Source organism: Saccopteryx bilineata, chromosome 2, assembly GCF_036850765.1.
Source record: "Saccopteryx bilineata isolate mSacBil1 chromosome 2, mSacBil1_pri_phased_curated, whole genome shotgun sequence".
Taxonomy (NCBI): domain Eukaryota; kingdom Metazoa; phylum Chordata; class Mammalia; order Chiroptera; family Emballonuridae; genus Saccopteryx; species Saccopteryx bilineata.
Window position 1 is genome coordinate 207,365,162 of NC_089491.1, and position 21,051 is coordinate 207,386,212.

Below are 21,051 nucleotides of genomic sequence, written 5' to 3' on the forward strand. Positions count from 1 at the left end.
CATCTTGAACTTCATTACCCATAGGTGTTACATTACCAATTCTTTTTTTTCTTTTTTCTTTCTCTCTATGAAGGTTACATTCCAAAAACCTTAACTCTATTTTTTTTCTCCCTCTCTCTTTGTTTCTTCTTTTCTCTTTCACTTTTTCTCTCATTTGATCCTCACTTACAAATAAATTATATTATTTTGGATTCCAATTTTTTCTTTGTGGCATTTTGTGTACTTTTAACTTTGCTTTTTAACTCATTAGCATTCCCCCCAACCCTGGCTTGCCATTCTATGTAGTTTTTGTTCCATTAATACAATAGTATTTTTTTTCTTTTTCTTGCTTTCTTCTTGTCTCTTTCACTTAACCATCATTTACAAACAAATTATTTTATTCTTGATCCAAATATTTTTCTTGTGGCATTTTATGGGTTCTTTCCTTGTTTTTGCCCCTTTGTCACTTCTCCCCAACTCAAGCCCTTCATTCTAGTTTTTGTTCCATTTAGCACAATATAATTCTGTTTTTCACAGTATATTCTCAAAAAAAATAATTTTTTTTTATTTTTTAAATTTTTTATTCATTATCAATTCTTATTAATGCTATTAACAAAACCACCCTCAGAGACCATTAAAAAAAAAAGAAAAAAATATCGTGGATACAAAAGACAGAGATGTAGCACAGATATTTGAGGAAAAAATCTATAGAAAACAATTTTAATAGATTGGAAACCTTGGAATTAAATGACAGAGAATTCAAAATAGAAATTCCAAAAACACTCAGAGATATACAAGAAAACACAGAAAGGCAATATAGAGAGCTCAAAAAATAACTCAACGAACACAAAGAATATAGCACCAAGAAAATTGAAACTATGAACATGAATCAAAGAGATAAAAAACTCAATTCATTAACTGAAAAACAAGGTAACAAGCTTAGCTAATAGAACAGGCCAGATAGAAGTGAGAATTAGTGACATAAAAAACAGGCAACTTGAGGCACAACAGAAAAGAAGAGAGACTCACAAATTAAAAAAATGAGAAAGCGGCCCTGACCAGTTGGCTCAGTGGTAGAGCATCGGCCTGGCATGCAGAAGTCCCGGGTTTGATTCCCAGCCAAGGCACACAGGAGAAGCACCCATCTGCTTCTCCACCCCTCCCCTTCTCCTTCTTCTCTGTCTCTCTCTTCCCCTCACGCAGCCAGGCTCCATTGGAGCAAAGATGGCCTGGGTGCTGGGGATGGCTCCTTGGCTCTGCCCCAGGTGCTAGAGTGGCTCTGGTCACAACAGAGTGATGCCCCGGAGGGGTAGAGCACCACCCCCTGGTGGGCATGCTGGGTGGTTCCCGGTCAGGCGCATGCGGGAGTCTGTCTGACTGTCTCTCCCCGTTTCTAGCTTCAGAAAAATACCAAAAAAAAAAAAAATGAGAAAGCCTTACAGGAATTGTCTGACTTCATCAAAAACAGCAACATAAAAATAATAAATATATCAGAAGGAGAAGAGAGAGAAAATGGAATGGAGAACATACTCAAAATAATAGACAAGAACTTCCCAAGCCCTTTGAAAGAACTAAAGGCTCGAATTCAAGAAGCAAACAGAACACAAAGTTATCTTAACCCTAACAAACCTACTCCAAGGCACATAATAATAAAATTAGCACAAACCAATAACAAAGAAAAAATTCTCAAAGCAGCCAGGAAAAAGAAGAATACAACATATAAAGGAAGGCCTATTAGATTATCATCAGAATTCTCAGCAGAAACTCTACAAGCTAGAAGAGAGTGGAACCCAATATTTAAAATTCTAAAAGAAAAGAATTTTCAGCTAAGAATACTATACCCATCAAAGCTATCCTTCAAATACAAAGGAGAAATAAAAATATTCACAGATACAAAAGAGATAAGGAAATTTATCATCAGAAAACCCCCACTTCAGGAAATACTAAAGGAGGTTTTCCAACCAGGTATAAAGAACAAAACCAAGCAAAACCAAAAGTAAAAGCTCTACTGAGAACACAATAAAATCAAATTTAAACTGTGACAAAAAAACAAAAAGGGGAGAGGACAAAGATTAACAGTAGCAAAGGAGGATGGAGTGCAGAAGCACTCATGAGATAATGTACTACAATGAACATGGCAAGTACCGTTTCCATTACTTAATGGTAACCACCCCTGAAAAAACCACCACAGAAGCACATGACTTAAAAAAAAAAGTAGCAGAGGAAAGAAGTATAGATTACAACCAAATAAAAACAAATGATAGAAAAACAAAAGAGAAGAATCAAACAAGATACAAAACTAACAGAAAGCAATATATAAAATGGCAATAAGAAACGTTCAAGTGTCAATAATTACACTAAATGTAAATGTTTTGAACTCACCAATAAAAAGACAGAGTAGCAGAATTAATTAAAAAAGAAAATCCAACTGTATGCTGCTTACAAGAAACACATCTAAGCATCAAGGATAAAAACAAATTCAAAGAAAAAGGCTGGAAAACAATATTCCAAGCAAGTAACATCCAAAAAAAAAAAAGCAATTGTAGCAATATTCATATCTAACAATGCTGATTACAAGACAACAAAGATAATCAGAGACAAAAATGGTCATTTCATAATGATTAAGGGGACACTGAATCAAGAAGACATAATCCTCCTTAATATTATGCACCAAACCAAGGAGCACCAAAATATATATAACAGCTACTGACTGACCTAAAAACAAAAACCGACAAAAATACAATCATACTTGAAGACCTCAGTACACCACTGATGGCTCTAGATCATTTATCCAAACAGAAAATCAATAAAAAAATATTGGCCTTAAAGAAAACAGTAGAACAATTGGCTATAATAGACATCTATAAGACATTTCATCCAAAAGTGCCAGAGTATACATTTTTCTTTAGTGTACATGGAACATTCTCAAGAGTTAACTATATGTTGGGCCACAAAATAACATCAGCAAATTCAGAAAAATTAAAATTATAACAAGCATACTTTCTGATCATAAAGCTTTGAAACTAGAATTCAACCGTAAAAGAGAGATAAACAAACCCACAAAAATGTGGAAACTAAACATACTTTTAAAAAATGAGTGGGTTAAAGAAGAAATAAGTACAGAGATCAAAAGATACATTAAAAATAAAAATATGACATATCAGAATCTCTTCGATGCAGCAAAAGCAGTAAAATGAGGGAAGTTCATATCACTACAGGCCTATAAGAACAAACAAGAGAGAGCCCAAGTAAACAACTTAACTTCACATCTTAAGGAAGTAGAAAAAGAAGAACAAAGACAACCCAAAACCAGCAGAAGAAAGGAAATAATAAAAATCAGAGCAGAAATAAATAAAAGAGTAAAGAAAAACTATTGAAAAAAATTAATAAAACAAGGAGTTGGTTCTTTGAAAAGATCAACAAAATTAACAGACCCTTGGCAAGACTCACCAAAGAAAAAAGAGACAGGACTTATATAAACAAAATCCAAAATGAAAGAGGAGAAATCACCACAGATATCAATATACAAAGAATTATTGTAGAATACTATGAAAAACTATATGCCACCAAACTCAACAATACAGAAGAAATGGATAAATTTCTAGAACAATACAATCTTCCTAGACTGAGTCATGAAGTAGCAGAAAGCCTAAACAGACCTGAAAGAAGGAAGGAAATAGAAATAACTATTAAAAAACTCCCCAAAAATAAAAGTCCAAGGCCAGACAGTCTGTACTAGTAAATGCTATCAAACATTCAAAGAAGACTTGGTTCCTATTCTTCTCAAAGTCTTCCAGAAAATTGAAGAAGAAGCAATACTTCCAAACACATTTTATGAGACCAAACATAACCCTCATACTGAAACCTGGCAAGGACGGCACAAAAAAAGAAAACTACAGACCAATATCTCTAATGAATACAGAAGCTAGAATACTAAACAAAATACTAGCAAATCGAATACAACAACATATTAAAAAAAATAATACATCATGATCAAGTAGGATTCATCCCGGAATCACACGGATGGTTCATCATATGGAAAATGGTTTATGTAATACATCATATCAATAAAACACAGAACAAAAACCACATGATCTTATCAATAGATGCAGAAAAGGCATTCAATAAAATACAACAAAATTTTATGTTTAAAACACTTAACAAAATGGGTATAGAAGGAAAATATCTCAACATAATAAAGGCCATTTATGATAAACCATCAGCTAACATCATATTAAATGGCATAGCACTGAGGACTTTTCCCCTTAAATCAGGAACAAGACAGGGTTGTCCACTCTTTCTACTCTTATTTAATGTGGTGCTGGAAGTTCTAGCCAGAGCAATCGGAAAAGAAAAAACATAAATGGCATTCATATTGAAAAAGAAGAAGTAAAGGTTTCACTTTTTGCAGATGATATGATTATACACATTGAAAACCCAAAAGACTCCACAAAAAGATTACTAGAAACAATAAACTAATACAGTAAGGTTGCAGGATACAAAATTAATATACAAAAGTCCATTGACTTCCTATATGCCCACAATGAAACATCAGAAAACAAACTCAAAAAAATAATTCCCTTCATGGTTGCAACAAAAAAATAAAATAAAATACCTAGGAATAAACATAACAAAGAAGTAAAGGACCTATATAATGAAAACTACAAAGCATTGTTAAGGGAAATTAAAAAAGATACAATGAAATGGAAAAATATTCCTTGTTCTTGGATAGGAAGAATAAATATAGTCAAAATGACCATATTACCCAAAGCAATATACAAGTTCAATGCAATTCCTATCAAAATTCCAATGGCATTTTTTAAAGAAATGGAACAAAAAAAATCATCAGATTTATATAGAACTATAAAAAAAAAAAAAAAACCCCGAATAGCCAAAGCAATCCTAAGGAAAAAGAATGAAGCTGGGGGCATTACAATACCTGACTTCAAATTATATTATTGAGCCATGACAATCAAAACAGCATGGTATTGGCAGAAAAATAGACACTCATACCAATAAAATAGAATAGAAAGCCCAGAAATAAAACAACATATATATGGTCAAATAATTTTCAATAAAGGGGCCAACAACACACAATGAAGATAAGAAATCCTCTACAACAAATGATGCTGGGAAAACTGAAAAGCCAAATGCAAAAGAATGAAACTCAACTACAGTTTGTCCTCTTATACAAAAATTAAGTCAAAATGGATTAAAGACCTAAATTTAAAACCTGAAACAATAAAGTACATAGAAGAAAACATAGATACTAAACTCATGGACCTTGGTTATACAGAACACTTTATGAATTCGACTCTAAAGGCAAGGGAAGTGAAGGCAATGGTAAATGAATGGGACTACATCAGACTAAGAAGTTTTTGCACAGCAAGAGAAACTGACACAAAACAAATAGACAGCCAACTAAATGGGAGATGATATTTTCAAACAACAGCTCAGATAAGAGTCTAATATCCAAAATATACAAAGAACTCATAAAACTCAACAACAAACAATTCAATAAAGAATTGGGAAGAGGACCTGAACAGACAATTCTCCCAGGAAGAAATACAAATGGCCAACAGATATATGAAAAGATGCTCATCTTCATTAACTATTAGAGAAATGCAAATCAAAACTACAATGAGATACCACTTCACGCCTGTTAGATTAGCTATTATCAACAAGACAGATAATAAAAAGTGTTGCTGAGGCTGCGGGAAAAAAAGAACCCTCATCCACTGTTGGTGGGAATGTAAAGTAGTACAACCACTATGGAAGAAATTTTGGTGGTTCCTCAAAAAACTAAAAATAAAACTACCATATTACCCAGCAATCCCTCTACTGGGTGTATACCCCCAAAACTCAAAAACATTGGTACATAAAGACACATGCAGCCCCATGTTCATTGCAGCATTGTTCATAGTGGCCAAGACAAGGAAACAACCTAAAAGCCCTTCGATAGATGACTGGATAAAGAAGATGTGGTACATATATACTATGGAATACTACTCAGTCATAAGAAATGATGACATCGGATCATTTACAACAACATGGATAGACCTTGATAACATTATACTGAGCGAAATAAGTAAATCAGAAAAAACTAAGAACCGTATATTTCCATACATAAGTGGGACATAAAAATGAGACTAAGTGACATGGATAAATGTGTGGTGGTTACCGGGGGTGGGGGGAGGGAGGAAAGGGAAGGAGTAGGGGGAGAGGTGGGTCACAAAGAAAATCAGATAGAAGGTGATAGAAGACAATTTGACTTTGGATGATGGGTATACAACATAATTAAATGTCAAAACAACCTGGAGATGTTTTCTCTGAACATATGTACCCTGATTTATTAATGTCACCCCATTAAAATTAATAAAAAAAGGAATTGAATGGTATATTATAATTTGATAATAGGCAAAAACTTTTAAGTGCACTATTTGGCCAGAAGCATTTTCACTCCAAAAAATTACCAGTAAACAGCTGGAATTAAGCCAATTAAGCTATATTCATAATGAAGTCAAAATTCAATAATCTCGATTATGACTGAGCTAGTGATTTAATTCTTAATAGTTGCAAATACCTAGTTTAACATGGTGTTGGACTTATTAAGTTAATTACATAGACATGGAAACATTTCTGGAATGACTTGATAGAGAAATGCAAATGATACATATTGAAGAGATATTTTCTTCCCACAATGCTACTTATACATTCAAGAGAAATAAAAGCATGAAAAACAGGCCATTTTCTATGTAGCACAATAATAATTTGGAAATCACTAAGAATGTGTCACATTAATGTTACACAATGTCTAACCTATTATCAAATGGTTGAGGAAAAAATTCTCCAATCGGAGAGAAAGAATAAGAAAGTTTTTACAGCATTAAATTCAAACAATTAGTGAATGAGTGTGAAATTATAAAAGTTTGTTTTATTATTATTTTCAATTTTGTGTTTTGAAATTATATCAATATATAATATTGATAAAATAAATACGCTTAATGTCATTTAGGCAGACTTAAACTTTTTTTTTCATGGGCCTTTTTGGTGTAGGAATAGCAGCACAATAAAATTTTCATTGCACATTTATATTCACATTATGTAAACGAATTGTAGCTTCTTAATTTTTTCTGACAATTGCTTTAGGAGGCAGATATCTTATGAACACCGTACAGATGAGGATACTGAAATGCAGAGATACTAAGTAGTAAGAGATCAGTAGCATAGGTAGAATCAAAGTTCTGTCATCTGGTTTGATGTCAACAAATTACCTTTAAACCACAGAAAACTTGGCCCATAGTTTCCAAATCTCTTTTTTAATGTTGGAAAAGAAGACAAGTCTGCGATAGAGAAACAATAAGCACAGTATCATCCGGGAACACTGAGGCTGGATGGAATGGGAGTCTGGACAATGATAATGTAATCAGAGCATAGCTGTCCAATTAAACCATTATACACCTGCAGATTTAAAGACCTGGAAGAGATTTACACTGAGACAAGTCATTTGTGTAGTATGATTTCAGTAAGTAGCTTGATTTTGAATTATCCTTTTATGTATTAGAAAATTAAGCATCTCATGGCACAGTTAGGAATTTTAAAAGACAAATAGACAGTATTGGCATACTGATAAAAATAATTTTTGATCAATTATCTAAAATAATATCAGAAATTTTCTTGCTGGCTTAGAGGCATGGAGTAAAAACCAAGAAACTGAAACCTTAGCAGCTGGAGAAAGAAGAACTAATTCCACTGAAGGCTGAGGAAGGTAAAATTGCAAGCATGGTGAAACTAAGTTGAAATTCATCATGATTCTATTACAGGTTACCTTGGTTTGCCTATGTTCAAATTGAAAGTCTGTGAAAAGATGTTTTATGTCCTATATGAGTGAACATGTGTTTATATAAGATGAAACTGCTTTTCATATATTCATAGTTTTAAAAAGATATAATACTGGTATCCTTGACTTGCAATAAGTACATCTGTAAGGTATATAATTGAAAGATGTTGCTAAAATTACTGCAAGTTTGGTTGACATTTAGAAAGTATACGTTATGCAAGAACATCAAACAGACAGATTTACCAAGTCCCAAGTTAATACATAAGATTTCTAACTTTCTAAATCCTAGCTTTTTGCAACAGAAAACACTGAATCTTTAGTTCAGAAAACCTTTTACTTGCAACATCGGGTATAGGTTACCCATCTGTGATATGCCCAAGGCATAGAGTATTTGTAGGTAAAAGTTAAAGACATGTTTAACAAGGAATGGGAAAATTGACTGTTATGGATGTTTGTTATGTTCTAGTTGAAAATAGCTTAAAAAGTAACTTATCAGGAAGCAGCAAGTCAAGAATATGTGTCTTAGATATGAGAAAGGCTGTAATTTAATCACTGAGTTACAAGGATCAGGGCATAGAATCAGATATCTTTAGACCTAGATAGTCAGCACCACGGACAGTTATATCGAGGCTCAGTTAATTGACCAACCCGTGATCGGGCGGAAGGTCCTCCTTGCCAAGTTCCTTAGGTTATGAATTTGAATTTACCCTCACTCTCTACAATGGGTACTTAGGTGTAGAGTCAATCCTTAAATATTCATCTTCCCTGGTCCTCCCTATCTCTCAAACAAATTTCAAAAACTTCTGTGGGACAGTTTTTTCCATCTATCCAAGAAGTTTCAATGTTTCTGTTGATGAGGAGTTCAGTCTTTAATTCTGATTAACTACAGTTTCATATTCCATTCTGAGCTCACATGGTTATTTTCTCAGAGATTCTGGATGTCCTTAGGAGATGTGCATTGCAATCCTCATGGGGAAGGCCGTTTTCTGGAGTATTCTACTTAATAAGGATTGAGAAATCATCCTAGCGGAGGGCTAATGGATTTTCTATGAGGAAGCCAGCTTTTTATCTGACCTAATTCAGAACTACTGGAATGGAAATATCTAACGGGGTTCCTTCTTTCATGCAGAAGCAGAGAATTAGCAACTCGTTGGGCCCAGGAGTATTTATTTTCTCCTCCTTTGCTCCCTGCCCCTCTACCTACTTGGTTCCTCCCATAGCATTGCTTTAGGAATAGCTGCTTTGAGAGGAAGAATAAATCCTAAAATTCCCCATGTATTTTGTTATGTTACCAAGAAAAAAGAATTAGATATGGTTGATATTAATTTTAAGTTTTAGTTATTCACAGCATAAAGACATCTGCCTTGAGAACAAAGTAAACATGTCATCCTAATTCAAAATTAAGTCGTTATGCAGGAATATTTAGAGCACAATTTATTTGTAACTGGAGAGCTTCTGTGATGCTAACAATCTATTTACATTACATATTGGCTGAATTGAATATTATCCAGTACAATTTATACATTAAATGCTAATTTTACAGCTTTAAAAATGCTTACTTGTCTGCCTTGGCTGGTTGGCTCAGCGGTAGAGCATCATCCCAGCGTGTGGAAGTCTGGGGTCTGATTCCTGGCCAGGGCACACAGGACAAGTGCCCATCTGCTTCTCCACCCTTCCCCCCCCCTTCCTCTCTGTCTCTTCGCCTCCCACAGCCAAAGCTCCATTGGAGCAAAGTTAGCCTGGGCGCTGAGGATGGTTCCATGGCCTCCACCTCAGGCACTAGAATGGCTCCAATTGCAGCCGAGCAATGCCCCAGATGGGCAGAGCTTTACCCCCTGGTGGGCATGCCCAGTGGATTTTGGTTGGGCGCATGCTGGGTGGATTCTGGTCGGGAGCATGCAGAGTCTGTCTGACTGCCTCCCCACTTCTAACTTAATAAAAATATAAAAAAAAAACCCGAAACCCCTTACTTGTCAATTCTTATCTATATAGGAAACAATTCTTAATGTAATTATCTCAGAAAGAATAATTGTGAATTAAACTTTGTTTTATACATAATTTCAATGAGACAATGATTGGAAAATTTATAATGTTATACACAGTGGGAAAATTTTGCTGATGAGATGGATTTGTGAGACTACACGAAATGAGATGCAATGTGTGTTGTGGTCATCTCATTTGGGAAGGGACACTGTGACATCACACTCACCCATACACACAGTGGGCTGCAGACACCAGCCAGTCGTTGCTGATGAGAGAAGCGCCACAGAGCAGTTTGCCATTATAATATAGAGCAGCAAGCCAGGGCCAGGCTCCTTCTTTGGCATTATTTCCTCCAACAATCTTTGGGCTGACTTCTTTAGTCACCATTTTCTCCCCACATGCTATTAAAATAATTGAAAAAAAGAGCATCTGTTTTATTTTGTTAATTTTTTCTGATTATGGAAATTGAGTGGATCACTACAAAATAACTTTAGGTAACATATCAGCTCTATTTAGAATTTTAAACTGGACGCTTGGGAGAAAACATGACAAAATATTTACTCACATTTATGGTTACATTGTAACAGAATCACTGAATCCTGTAAACATTGTTTACTGCAATAGAAGAACAATGATATTTCAGAAATTATGCACCTCATATTTTAAAGCATAACATAATGCAAGTTATCCTAACATTTTTAGTTAAATTAACTTTTAAATGTAAGTATTATATATGCAATATGGGAAGGCTGAACTATAAAGCAGCAAATCCTCCGTGTAAAGTCAAATAGAACTGAACTTGGGTCCTTTACCATTTATACTTAATGATTTATACTCAATATCTCTGAGGCTTTACCATAAAATGTACCCTTTAAAATGTACCATAAAATAGGGACAATGGTACTTATGGTACTTTACTGAAATTTTCTGGGAAGTAAAAATTATTGTCAAAGGAATTATTATCGTGCCTTATACACAATAAACACTCAATAGATATAGCTATTGTTTATTAGATTGAATCAACCTTAGATTTCATTATTCCATAATACAGAATATGCTTCAATATTTCTAATCAGACAACTAGCCATTTTCTCACTCTGTGTGCAAGACTGTGCACAAGACTGTGCACTTCATTCAGGGAATTTAATGAGGAATAAATCACAGCTCTCACTTTCAAGGGAGATAAATATATATATAATATATATATTATATATATATAATATATATATACACACAAATAAAAAATAAATTCTAGTCAAAAATACTTTAATAACTTACTATCACTTTAAGTACTTAGATATCAACTTTATTTAAAGCCAAGACTTCTATTTTAAATAAAAATTTAAACAAAATGTTTTAATATATGTTACACTTATTAACCACTAGGTTGCAGTCTAATACAAGGAATTAAAGTACTTGCCTTGATATTTCCTGATGCCATCATTGCAGCAGATATTAGTCAAATTTAAAACACACACATTCACACATGAATCATTTTAATAATTTCTATTTATATATTTTAAGTACATCTATTGTTCATGTTGTTTCAGTGCTTGAAGTTTTAGGAAAAAAACACAAAATAATATTCAAGATTCATATGAGATCAGAAGTTTAACCAAATAATTCAATATTTCTGGAAAATATCATACATGATAAGGTTAATTTGAAACCACATGCATTCATATGATCTTATTGACTTATTCTTTAAAATAGGAGATAGTTTTAATGGAAATATAAAGAAATGTATTTTATTAATAAACAATGTGCATGTGTGTATGTCTATCTAAATACAGATATATCAATACATATTCAGAATTCTGCTAAAAAGAAGCCTTGCTTAAATCCCCTTATGTTATCTTGTCATGGTTGAGAGAGAATTAATTTTGGGAATGGGTTGAGTTTTATCCTAACTCTTTCTATATCGATACTACTCACCGGTAAAAATCCATATTCAAAAAGATTCATTTATAGATATTAGATAAGGCTGTATAAACTGATGATATTTTAGTAATAATTTAAGTAACTTAGCCAGAAAATTAAGCTGAACCTTCTACTTCATTTTCCAACATTTTGTCTTGTTAAAATTTTTATATGCGAGGATGACGTCAGAGTAATGGCGGAGTAGGAAGCGATACCGATAAATCTCCCCCAAAACTCAACAAGATCTTCAACCAGAAACAGAAAAACCTATACTTGGAGCCTCCAGATGCTTCACAATACACCCGAAGGTATGGTCGAGTGAAAAATTGGCTAAATATATAACCAAATCCTGAAGGAAATAGGGAGTAAGAAATGCTCCGCCTTCCTCACTAACCTAAACAGGGCGGCTTTCTCTGGTAACTGTGAATATAGAAACTGAGGCGGGCAAAGGGGGTGAATACATCCAGGCCGCGCACAAAAGGCCGAACCAGGCTGTGGCACGGAGATCCTAGCGGAGGAAAAACTGTTCCTGTGGCAAGCAGGGCAATACAAGCTAACACTCGCGCCAAACCCAAACAAAGAAAGACAAGCGGGGCAGGCATTTTACCCGTTCTCCTGGTTGGTGCGCAGTTAGTGGGCGAGAGATCTCTTCCTAAGCCCCAGAAGTGGGTGTCCGTGTTACCCCACAGAGAGGCAGGGTCAGAGGCCTTTCTGTGGGCCGAAAGCAGAATCTCTGGGCAGCCCCAGCGCCCTGGGAAAGCGGCGCACGGGAGGGAGCGAGAACTAATTCCAACGGTGGAAATTTTCCGTGCTGGTGAGGGTTTCACTCAGGGAAACGCGGCCGGCCTCATATCCTGGTGTGCGCGCGCAGATAGGAAGTGAGCAATTCCTCCGAGTGCCTCGGCAGTGCGCGCCCGTGTTATCGCACAGAGGGGCAGAGTCAGGGGCCTTTGTGTGGGCAAAAGCGGAATCTCGAGCCGCCCCAGCGCCTTGCAAAAGCCGCGCACGGGGACGGAGCGAGAGCGAATTTCAGCGCTGCAAATTTCCATGCGGTTGGGGGTTTCACTCAGAGCGTGAGACTACTGGCCGGATATCCTGGTCTGCGCGCACAGATAGTGAATGAGAGTTTCCTCCAAGCACCCCGGAAGTGGGTGCCCGCCTCTGTTACCGGACAGAGTGGCAGAGCCAGAGGTCTTTGAGTGGGCAGAAAGCCCGCCTGATTATGCTAGCAGCTCTGACTGACTGAGCCTTACCAAAAGTCCTGTGCTGAGTGGGAACAGAGTGGGGAGTTGCCAGCTCTTTGAACCTCTTACTATCCAGGCAGAGGCAGCAACAAACCCATAGCTGGATTATCAGGCTACTAATTGAGGAAGGAAAGACTAGGAGAAAGGCTCCAGGAACACGGACTCTCTCACTGTTGGAGCCTATGAATGCTAATGAGCCTTGACTCCCAACGAGACTAAAGCACAATACATGACATTGCCATAAAGACTTATCAACTGCAAACCTCTACCTGAGCGTGCCAAAGGGGCAGAACCTGGGGTACAGAGTCACCGACCAGGAAGAGGGAGAGAAAAGAAAAAACAAGAAGATAACCTCTCAAAATCAAGAATAATCTGCAGACTTTATAACCTATCACATTTTATTATATTTGTTCGTTTGTTTCTCTTATCTTCATTCTGGATACTTTTTTTCCTCCTCCAATTTGGCCGATTAACTCTCTGCCGGTCTTACTCTCTCCTCTCCTTGAACTACACTACCCATAAGTGTTACATCTCCCATTATCTTTTTTCTCCTCTTCCTTTCTCTCTATGAGGGTTGCACTTCAAAACCCTTAACTCTCTCTCTCTCCTTTCTTTTTTCTTCTTTTACTGGTTCCCTCTTTTTTTCTCTCTCTCTCTTTCTTTTCTCCCTCTATATCAGTTTCTTCCTTTCTCCTTTACATCTCCTCTCATTCAAACCTCAATAACAAACAAATTATCTAATCTGGGACTCAAACTTATGTTTGTGGCATTTTGGGGATTTTTACTTCACCTTTTTAACTCACTAGCTGTGCTCCCATCCCTGGCTCTCCATTTTATCTAGTTCTTGTTCCACTAAATACAATAGTATTTTTTTAATTTGTCCCTCCATTTTTCTGTTCTCCTCTTATTCCTCTCATCATAACTCTTAGACAACCAACACCTAAAAGCAAATCATTTTATTCTTGACCCAAATTTTTTCCTTATTTGCTTTTTGTGGGTCCATACCGCCCCCCTTTTTCTTTTTTCTTTTTTTTTCTTTTTTTTTTTTGCCCCTTTATTACTTTTCCCCAATTCAGGACCTCCATCACAGGCATTATTTGTTATAATTCACAGTTCACCACAAGATTTTCTCAAGAAAAAGGGGAGAGGAGAGGAAAAAAGGAGGGGGGGAATAATTTTCTTTTTTTAAAAATTATTAATTTATTTTTCTTTATTTCATTATTAATTTTTTTAAAAAAAAACAACTTTTTGATTTTTTATTTTTTTTAACTTTTTATTCTTTATTAAATCTCATTAATACTATCAACAAAACCACCCTCAGATGCCATTAAGGAAGAGAAAATCGAATATCATGGATACAAAAGAAAGAGAGGTAACACAGCTAGATGAGGAAAAATCTATGGAGAAAAAATTTAATATATTGGAAACCTTGGAGCTAAATGACAGAGAATTCAAGATAGAAATCCTAAAAATCCTCCGAGATATACAAGAAAACACAGAAAGGCAATTTAGGGAGCTCAGAAAACAACTCAATGAACACAAAGAATATATGTCCAAAAAAATTGAAACTATAAAAACAAATCAAACAGAGATGAAAAACTCAATTCACGAGCTGAAAAACGAAGTAACAAGCTTAGCTAATAGAACAGGTCAGATAGAAGAGAGGATTAGTGAAATAGAAGACAAGCAACTTGAGGCACAACAGAGAGAAGAAGAAAGAGACTCAAAAATTAAAAAAAATGAGATAGCCCTACAAGAATGATCTGACTCCATCAAAAAGAATAACATAAGAATAATAGGTATATCAGAGGGAGAAGAGAGAGAAAATGGAATGGAGAACGTACTCAAACAAATAATAGATGAGAACTTCCCAAGCCTGTGGAAAGAACTAAAGCCTCAAATTCAAGAAGCAAACAGAACACCGAGTTTTCTTAACCCCAACAAACCTACTCCAAGGCATATCATAATGAAATTGACACAAACCAACAGCAAAGAAAAAATTCTCAAGGCAGACAGGGAAAAGAAGAATACAACATATAAAGGAAGGCCCATTAGATTATCATCAGATTTCTCAGCAGAAACTCTACAAGCTAGAAGAGAGTGGACCCCAATATTTAAAGTCCTGAAAGAAACTTTCAGCCACGAATACTATACCCATCAAAGCTATCCTTCAAATATGAAGGAGAAATAAAAACATTCACAGATACAGAAAAGATGAGGGAATTTATCATCAGAAAACCCCCACTCCAGGAATTACTAAAGGGGGTTCTCCAATCAGATACAAAGAACAAAAAAAAACAGAGCCACAAGTAAAAGCTCCAAGAAGAACACAATAAAACCAAATTTAAACTGTGACAACAACAAAAAGAAAGAGGGGGAGAAGATGGAGATTAACAGTAGCAAAGGACGATGGAGTGCAAAAGTACTCACAAAATAGTTTGCTACAATGAACAGGGTAGGGACCCTTTTCATTACTCAAAGGTAACCACCATTGAAAAAACCACCACAGAAGCACATGAGATAAAAAAGATAGCAACAGAGGAAAGATGTATGGAATACAACCAAATAAAAACAAAAGATAGAAAAACGAAAGAGAAGGATCAAACAAGACACAAAACTAACAGAAAGCAAGATATAAAATGGTAATAGGGAACTCACAAGTATCAATAACTACACTAAATGTAAACGGATTAAACTCACCAATAAAAAGGCACAGAGTAGCAGAATGGATTAAAAAAGAAAATCCAACTGTATGCTGCCTACAGGAAACTCATCTAAGTAACAAGGATAAAAACAAATTCAAAGTGAAAGGCTGGAAAACAATACTCCAAGCAAATAACATCCAAAAAAAAGCAGGTGTAGCAACACTCATATCGGATAATGCTTACTACAAGACAGGAAAAGTACTCAGAGATAAAAATGGCCATTTCATAATGTCTAAGGGGACACTGAATCAAGAAGACATAACAATTCTTAATATATATGCACCAAACCAAGGAGCACCAAAATATATAAGACAGCTACTTATTGACCTTAAAACAAAAACTGACAAAAATACAATCATACTTGGAGACCTCAATACACTGCTGACGGCTCTAGATCGGTCATCCAAACAGAGAATCAACAAAGACATAGTGGCCTTAAACAAAACACTAGAGCACCTGGATATGATAGACATCTACAGGACATTTCATCCCAAAGTGACTGAGTATACATTTTTCTCCAGTGTACATGGATCATTCTCAAGAATTGACCATATGGTGGGCCACAAAAACAACATCAGCAAATTCAGAAAAATTGAAGTTGTACCAAGCATATTTTCTGATCATAAAGCCTTGAAACTAGAATTCAACTGCAAAAAAGAGGAAAAAAATCCCACAAAAATGTGGAAACTAAACAACATACTTTTAAAAAATGAATGGGTCAAAGAAGAAAGAAGTGCAGAGATCAAAAGATTTATACAGACTAATGAAAATGACAATACGACATATCAGAACCTATGGGATGCAGCAAAAGCAGTGATAAGAGGGAAGTTCATATCACTTCAGGCATATATGAACAAACAAGAGAGAGCCCAAGTGAACCACTTAACTTCCCACCTTAAGGAACTAGAAAAAGAAGAACAAAGACAACCCAAAAGCAGCCAAAGAAAGGAGATAATAAAAATCAGAGCAGAAATAAATGAATTAGAGAACAGAAAAACTATAGAAAAAATTAATAGAACAAGGAGCTGGTTCTTTGAAAAGATCAATAAAATTGACAAACCTTTGGCAAGACTTACCAAGGAAAAAAGAGAAAGAACTCATATAAACAAAATCCAAAATGAATGAGGAGAAATCACCACGGACACCGTAGATATACAAAGAATTATTGTAGAATACTATGAAAAACTTTATGCCACTAAATTCAACAACCTAGAAGAAATGGATAAATTCCTAGAAAAATACAACCTTCCTAGACTGAGTCAAGAAGAAGCAGAAAGCCTAAACAGACCTATCAGTAGAGAAGAAATAGAAAAAACCATTAAAAACCTCCCCAAAAATAAAAGTCCAGGCCCTGACGGCTATACCAGCGAATTTTATCAAACATTCAAAGAAGACTTGGTTCCTATTCTACTCAAAGTCTTCCAAAAAATTGAAGAAGAAGCAATACTTCCAAACACATTTTATGAGGCCAACATAACCCTCATACCAAAACCAGGCAAGGATGGCACAAAAAAAGAAAACTACAGACCAATATCTCTAATGAATACAGATGCTAAAATACTAAACAAAATACTAGCAAATCGAATACAACAACATATTAAAAAAATAATACATCATGATCAAGTGGGATTCATCCCAGAATCTCAAGGATGGTTCAACATACGTAAAACAGTTAACGTAATACACCATATCAACAAAACAAAGAACAAAAACCACATGATCTTATCAATAGATGCAGAAAAGGCTTTCGATAAAATACAACACAATTTTATGTTTAAGACTCTCAACAAAATGGGTATAGAAGGAAAATATCTCAACATGATAAAGGCCATATATGATAAACCATCAGCTAACATCATGTTAAATGGCACTAAACTGAAGGCTTTCCCCCTTAAATCAGGAACAAGACAGGGTTGTCCACTCTCTCCACTCTTATTTAATGTGGTACTAGAGGTTCTCGCCACAGCAATCAGACAAGACAAAGAAATAAAAGGCATCCATATCGGAAAAGAAGAAGTAAAGGTATCACTTTTTGCAGATGATATGATCCTATACATCGAAAACCCCAAAGAATCCACAAAAAGACTACGAGAAACAATAAGCCAATACAGTAAGGTCGCAGGATACAAAATTAACATTCAGAAGTCAATAGCCTTTCTATATGCCAACAATGAAACAACTGAGAAGGAACTCAAAAGAATAATCCCCTTCAGGATTGCAACAAAAAAAATAAAATACTTAGGAATAAACATAACAAAGAATGTAAAGGACTTATATAATGAAAACTATAAACCATTGTTAAGGGAAATCGAAAAAGATATAATGAGATGGAAGAATATACCTTGTTCTTGGCTAGGAAGAATAAATATAATCAAGATGGCTATATTACCCAAAGCAATATACAAATTCAATGCAATTCCCATCAAACTTCCAATGACATTTTTTAAAGAAATAGAGCAAAAAATCATCAGATTTATATGGAACTATAAAAAACCCCGAATAGCCAAAGCAATCCTAAAGAAAAAGAATGAAGCTGGGGGCATTACAATACCTGACTTCAAACTCTATTATAGGGCCACGACAATCAAAACAGCATGGTATTGGCAGAAAAATAGACACTCAGACCAATGGAACAGAATTGAAAGTCCAGAAATAAAACCACATATATATAGTCAAATAATTTTTGATAAAGGGGCCAACAACACATAATGGAGAAAAGAAAGCCTCTTCAATAAATGGTGCTGGGAAAACTGGAAAGCCACATGCAAAAGAATGAAACTGGACTACAGTCTCTCCCCCTGTACAAAAATTAACTCAAAATGGATCAAAGATCTAAACATAAGACCTGAAACAATTAAGTACATAGAAGAAGACATAGGTACTCAACTCATGGACCTGGGTTTTAAAGAGCATTTTATGAATTTGACTCCAATGGCAAGAGAAGTGAAGGCAAAAATTAATGAATGGGACTACATCAGACTAAGAAGTTTTTGCTCAGCAAGAGAAACTGATAACAAAATAAACAGAAAGCCAACTAAATGGGAAATGATATTTTCAAACAACAGCTCAGATAAGGGCCTAATATCCAAAATATACAAAGAACTCATAAAACTCAACAACAAACAAACAAACAATCTCATAAAAAAATGGGAAGAGGATATGAACAGACTCTTCTCCCAGGAAGAAATACAAATGGCCAACAGATATATGACAAGATGCTCATCTTCTTTAGCTATTAGAGAAATGCAAATCAAAACAGCAATGAGATACCTCCTCACACCTGTTCGATTAGCTATTATTAGCAAGACAGGTAATAGCAAATGTTGGAGAGGCTGTGGAGAAAAAGGAACCCTCATACACTGTTGGTGGGAATGTAAAGTAGTACAACCATTATGGAAGAAAGTATGGTGGTTCCTCAAAAAACTGAAAATAGAACTACCTTATGACCTAGCAATCCCTCTACTGGGTATATACCCCCAAAACTCAGAAACATTGATACGTAAAGACACATGCAGCCCCATGTTTATTGCAGCATTGTTCACAGTGGCCAGGACATGGAAACAACCAAAAAGCCTGTCAATAGATGACTGGATAAAGAAGATGTGGCACATATACACTATGGAATACTACTCAGCCATAAGAAATGATGACATCGGAACATTTACAGCAAAATGGTGGGATCTTGATAACATGATACCAATTGAAATAAGTAAATCAGAAAAAACCAGGAACTGCATTATTCCATACATAGGTGGGACATAAAAGTGAAACTAAGAGACATTGATAAGAGTGTGGTGGTTACGGGGGGGAGGGGGGAATGGGAGAGGGAAAGGGGGAGGGGGAGGGGCACAAAGAAAACAAATAGAAGGTGACAGAGGACAATCTGACTTTGGGTGACGGGTATGCATCATAATTGAATGACAAGATACCCTGGACTTGTTATCTTTGAATATATGTATCCTGATTTATTGATGTCACCCCATTAAAAAAATAAAATTATTTAAAAAAAATTTTTATATGCAAATATACACATAAGCAGTGTCTCAATACAGAGGAGGAAGTTGTTTAACTTGGTCAGAATGAGCAGTGAATCCACTCTTTTACGGGTTTAGTTAAAGAGATTGGAGAGAAACAGAATTACTGTTCTTGCCTTTGCCCCTGGAGTCAGAGCTAGGTTATCCCTCTGGACTAGAAGAAAGAGAATGTCATGATCCTGTGTCCTTCCTCAGCCCAGTGAGAGAGCAATACTGTGAACTCAATTCTTTCCCAGTTTATGTTCAACAAAAGCCTTAACATTATTATGTTATTGAAAAGCCTTAACATTTTTTTTTTTCTTTCTCGTTTCCAGGACTGCTATTTAAAGTGAGCTGATGCTTTGTGGAATTTAGAAGATAGCACAATAGAGTAAAAAAGTAAAAGGCTTTGGAGTCAAAATGACTTGAGTTAGAATCTCTCTGTTGCCCACAGGCTTTACTTGTCCAGGTCAGTTATTAACACCAGACTTCTGTTTTCTCATCTTTCTAGTGAAGCAATGTTACCTATGCCATAGAACATTGGCATGAACTGATAATAACCTCTGCAATATTCCTACCATAGTGTCTGTCACTTGATAGGCATTCAATACAGTGTTTAACAAAACATTGGTATTTTGGCTCTAGCTACATGTTTAGAACACAGTGTTGATCAATATATATTAAATCCATTTTTTTTTCACTTCTAAGACTGCTACTATAATTGTCTGAAGAATTGGAAAAAAGTATAGCAGCTACATGAATCGTGCATTTCTAGTTACATCAGGTCAGATTGCTGGTATCTTTCCGAACGGCCTTTTCCCACCAGTGGGAAATAGTAGTCTGAATCTTGCATATGCCTCACAATCAGAGAAAAAAAATAAGGCTTTAGGTCAGTAGATTATCATAACTACAAGAATTATCTTTAATATTCTCTTCCTTTTCTATTTCTTTATCACAAGTATTAGTGCAAGTGTGTTTTCAAAAGCACCAGTTTCACAGGTCAACAAATGCAATAAATAAATTTATACGTACATTAATTAACTTCTTAACTAAATAAATGTATATATGTCTGATTTTCACTAGTCTAGTATAGCATGGATAATCAAAGCAAAGGTTAAGGACTTCTCTGGCTCGTGGATGTTATGAAAGTTTTAAGTATCTATGTTTTTAAATGGTGTCTCTTTCTAATAACAAGCACACATACAATAGGGATATCATGGTAAGATGTAACCGGCATTCTGTTGATATGCATAGAATGACCTAATTTTTCTCTGAAACATGTATCTAATTAAGATACATTTTTAAATATTTTTCCTTTGTTTTTTTTAAATCATTTTTGAATGTCTTTAAGATATAACTAAAAGAAA

The 21,051-nt window shown here is 35.2% G+C and overlaps 1 protein-coding gene across 5 annotated transcripts in view; it reads right to left on the reverse strand.

Moving 5' to 3' along the window:
* Nucleotides 1–21,051, reverse strand: part of TMPRSS15 (transmembrane serine protease 15) — a 161,681-nt gene that overhangs the window by 14,277 nt on the left and 126,353 nt on the right. For 4 of the 5 annotated variants that reach the window (XM_066254928.1, XM_066254926.1, XM_066254925.1 and 1 more), the window contains 2 exons: nt 10,368–10,417; nt 10,029–10,203 (listed from right to left, as the gene is read on the reverse strand). The exons of the other annotated variant lie outside the window; for it this stretch is intronic. In XM_066254928.1, the coding sequence (XP_066111025.1) occupies nt 10,029–10,203; nt 10,368–10,417 (225 nt within the window). The remainder of the gene's footprint in view (nt 1–10,028; nt 10,204–10,367; nt 10,418–21,051) is intronic. 5 annotated transcript variants of the gene reach the window in all.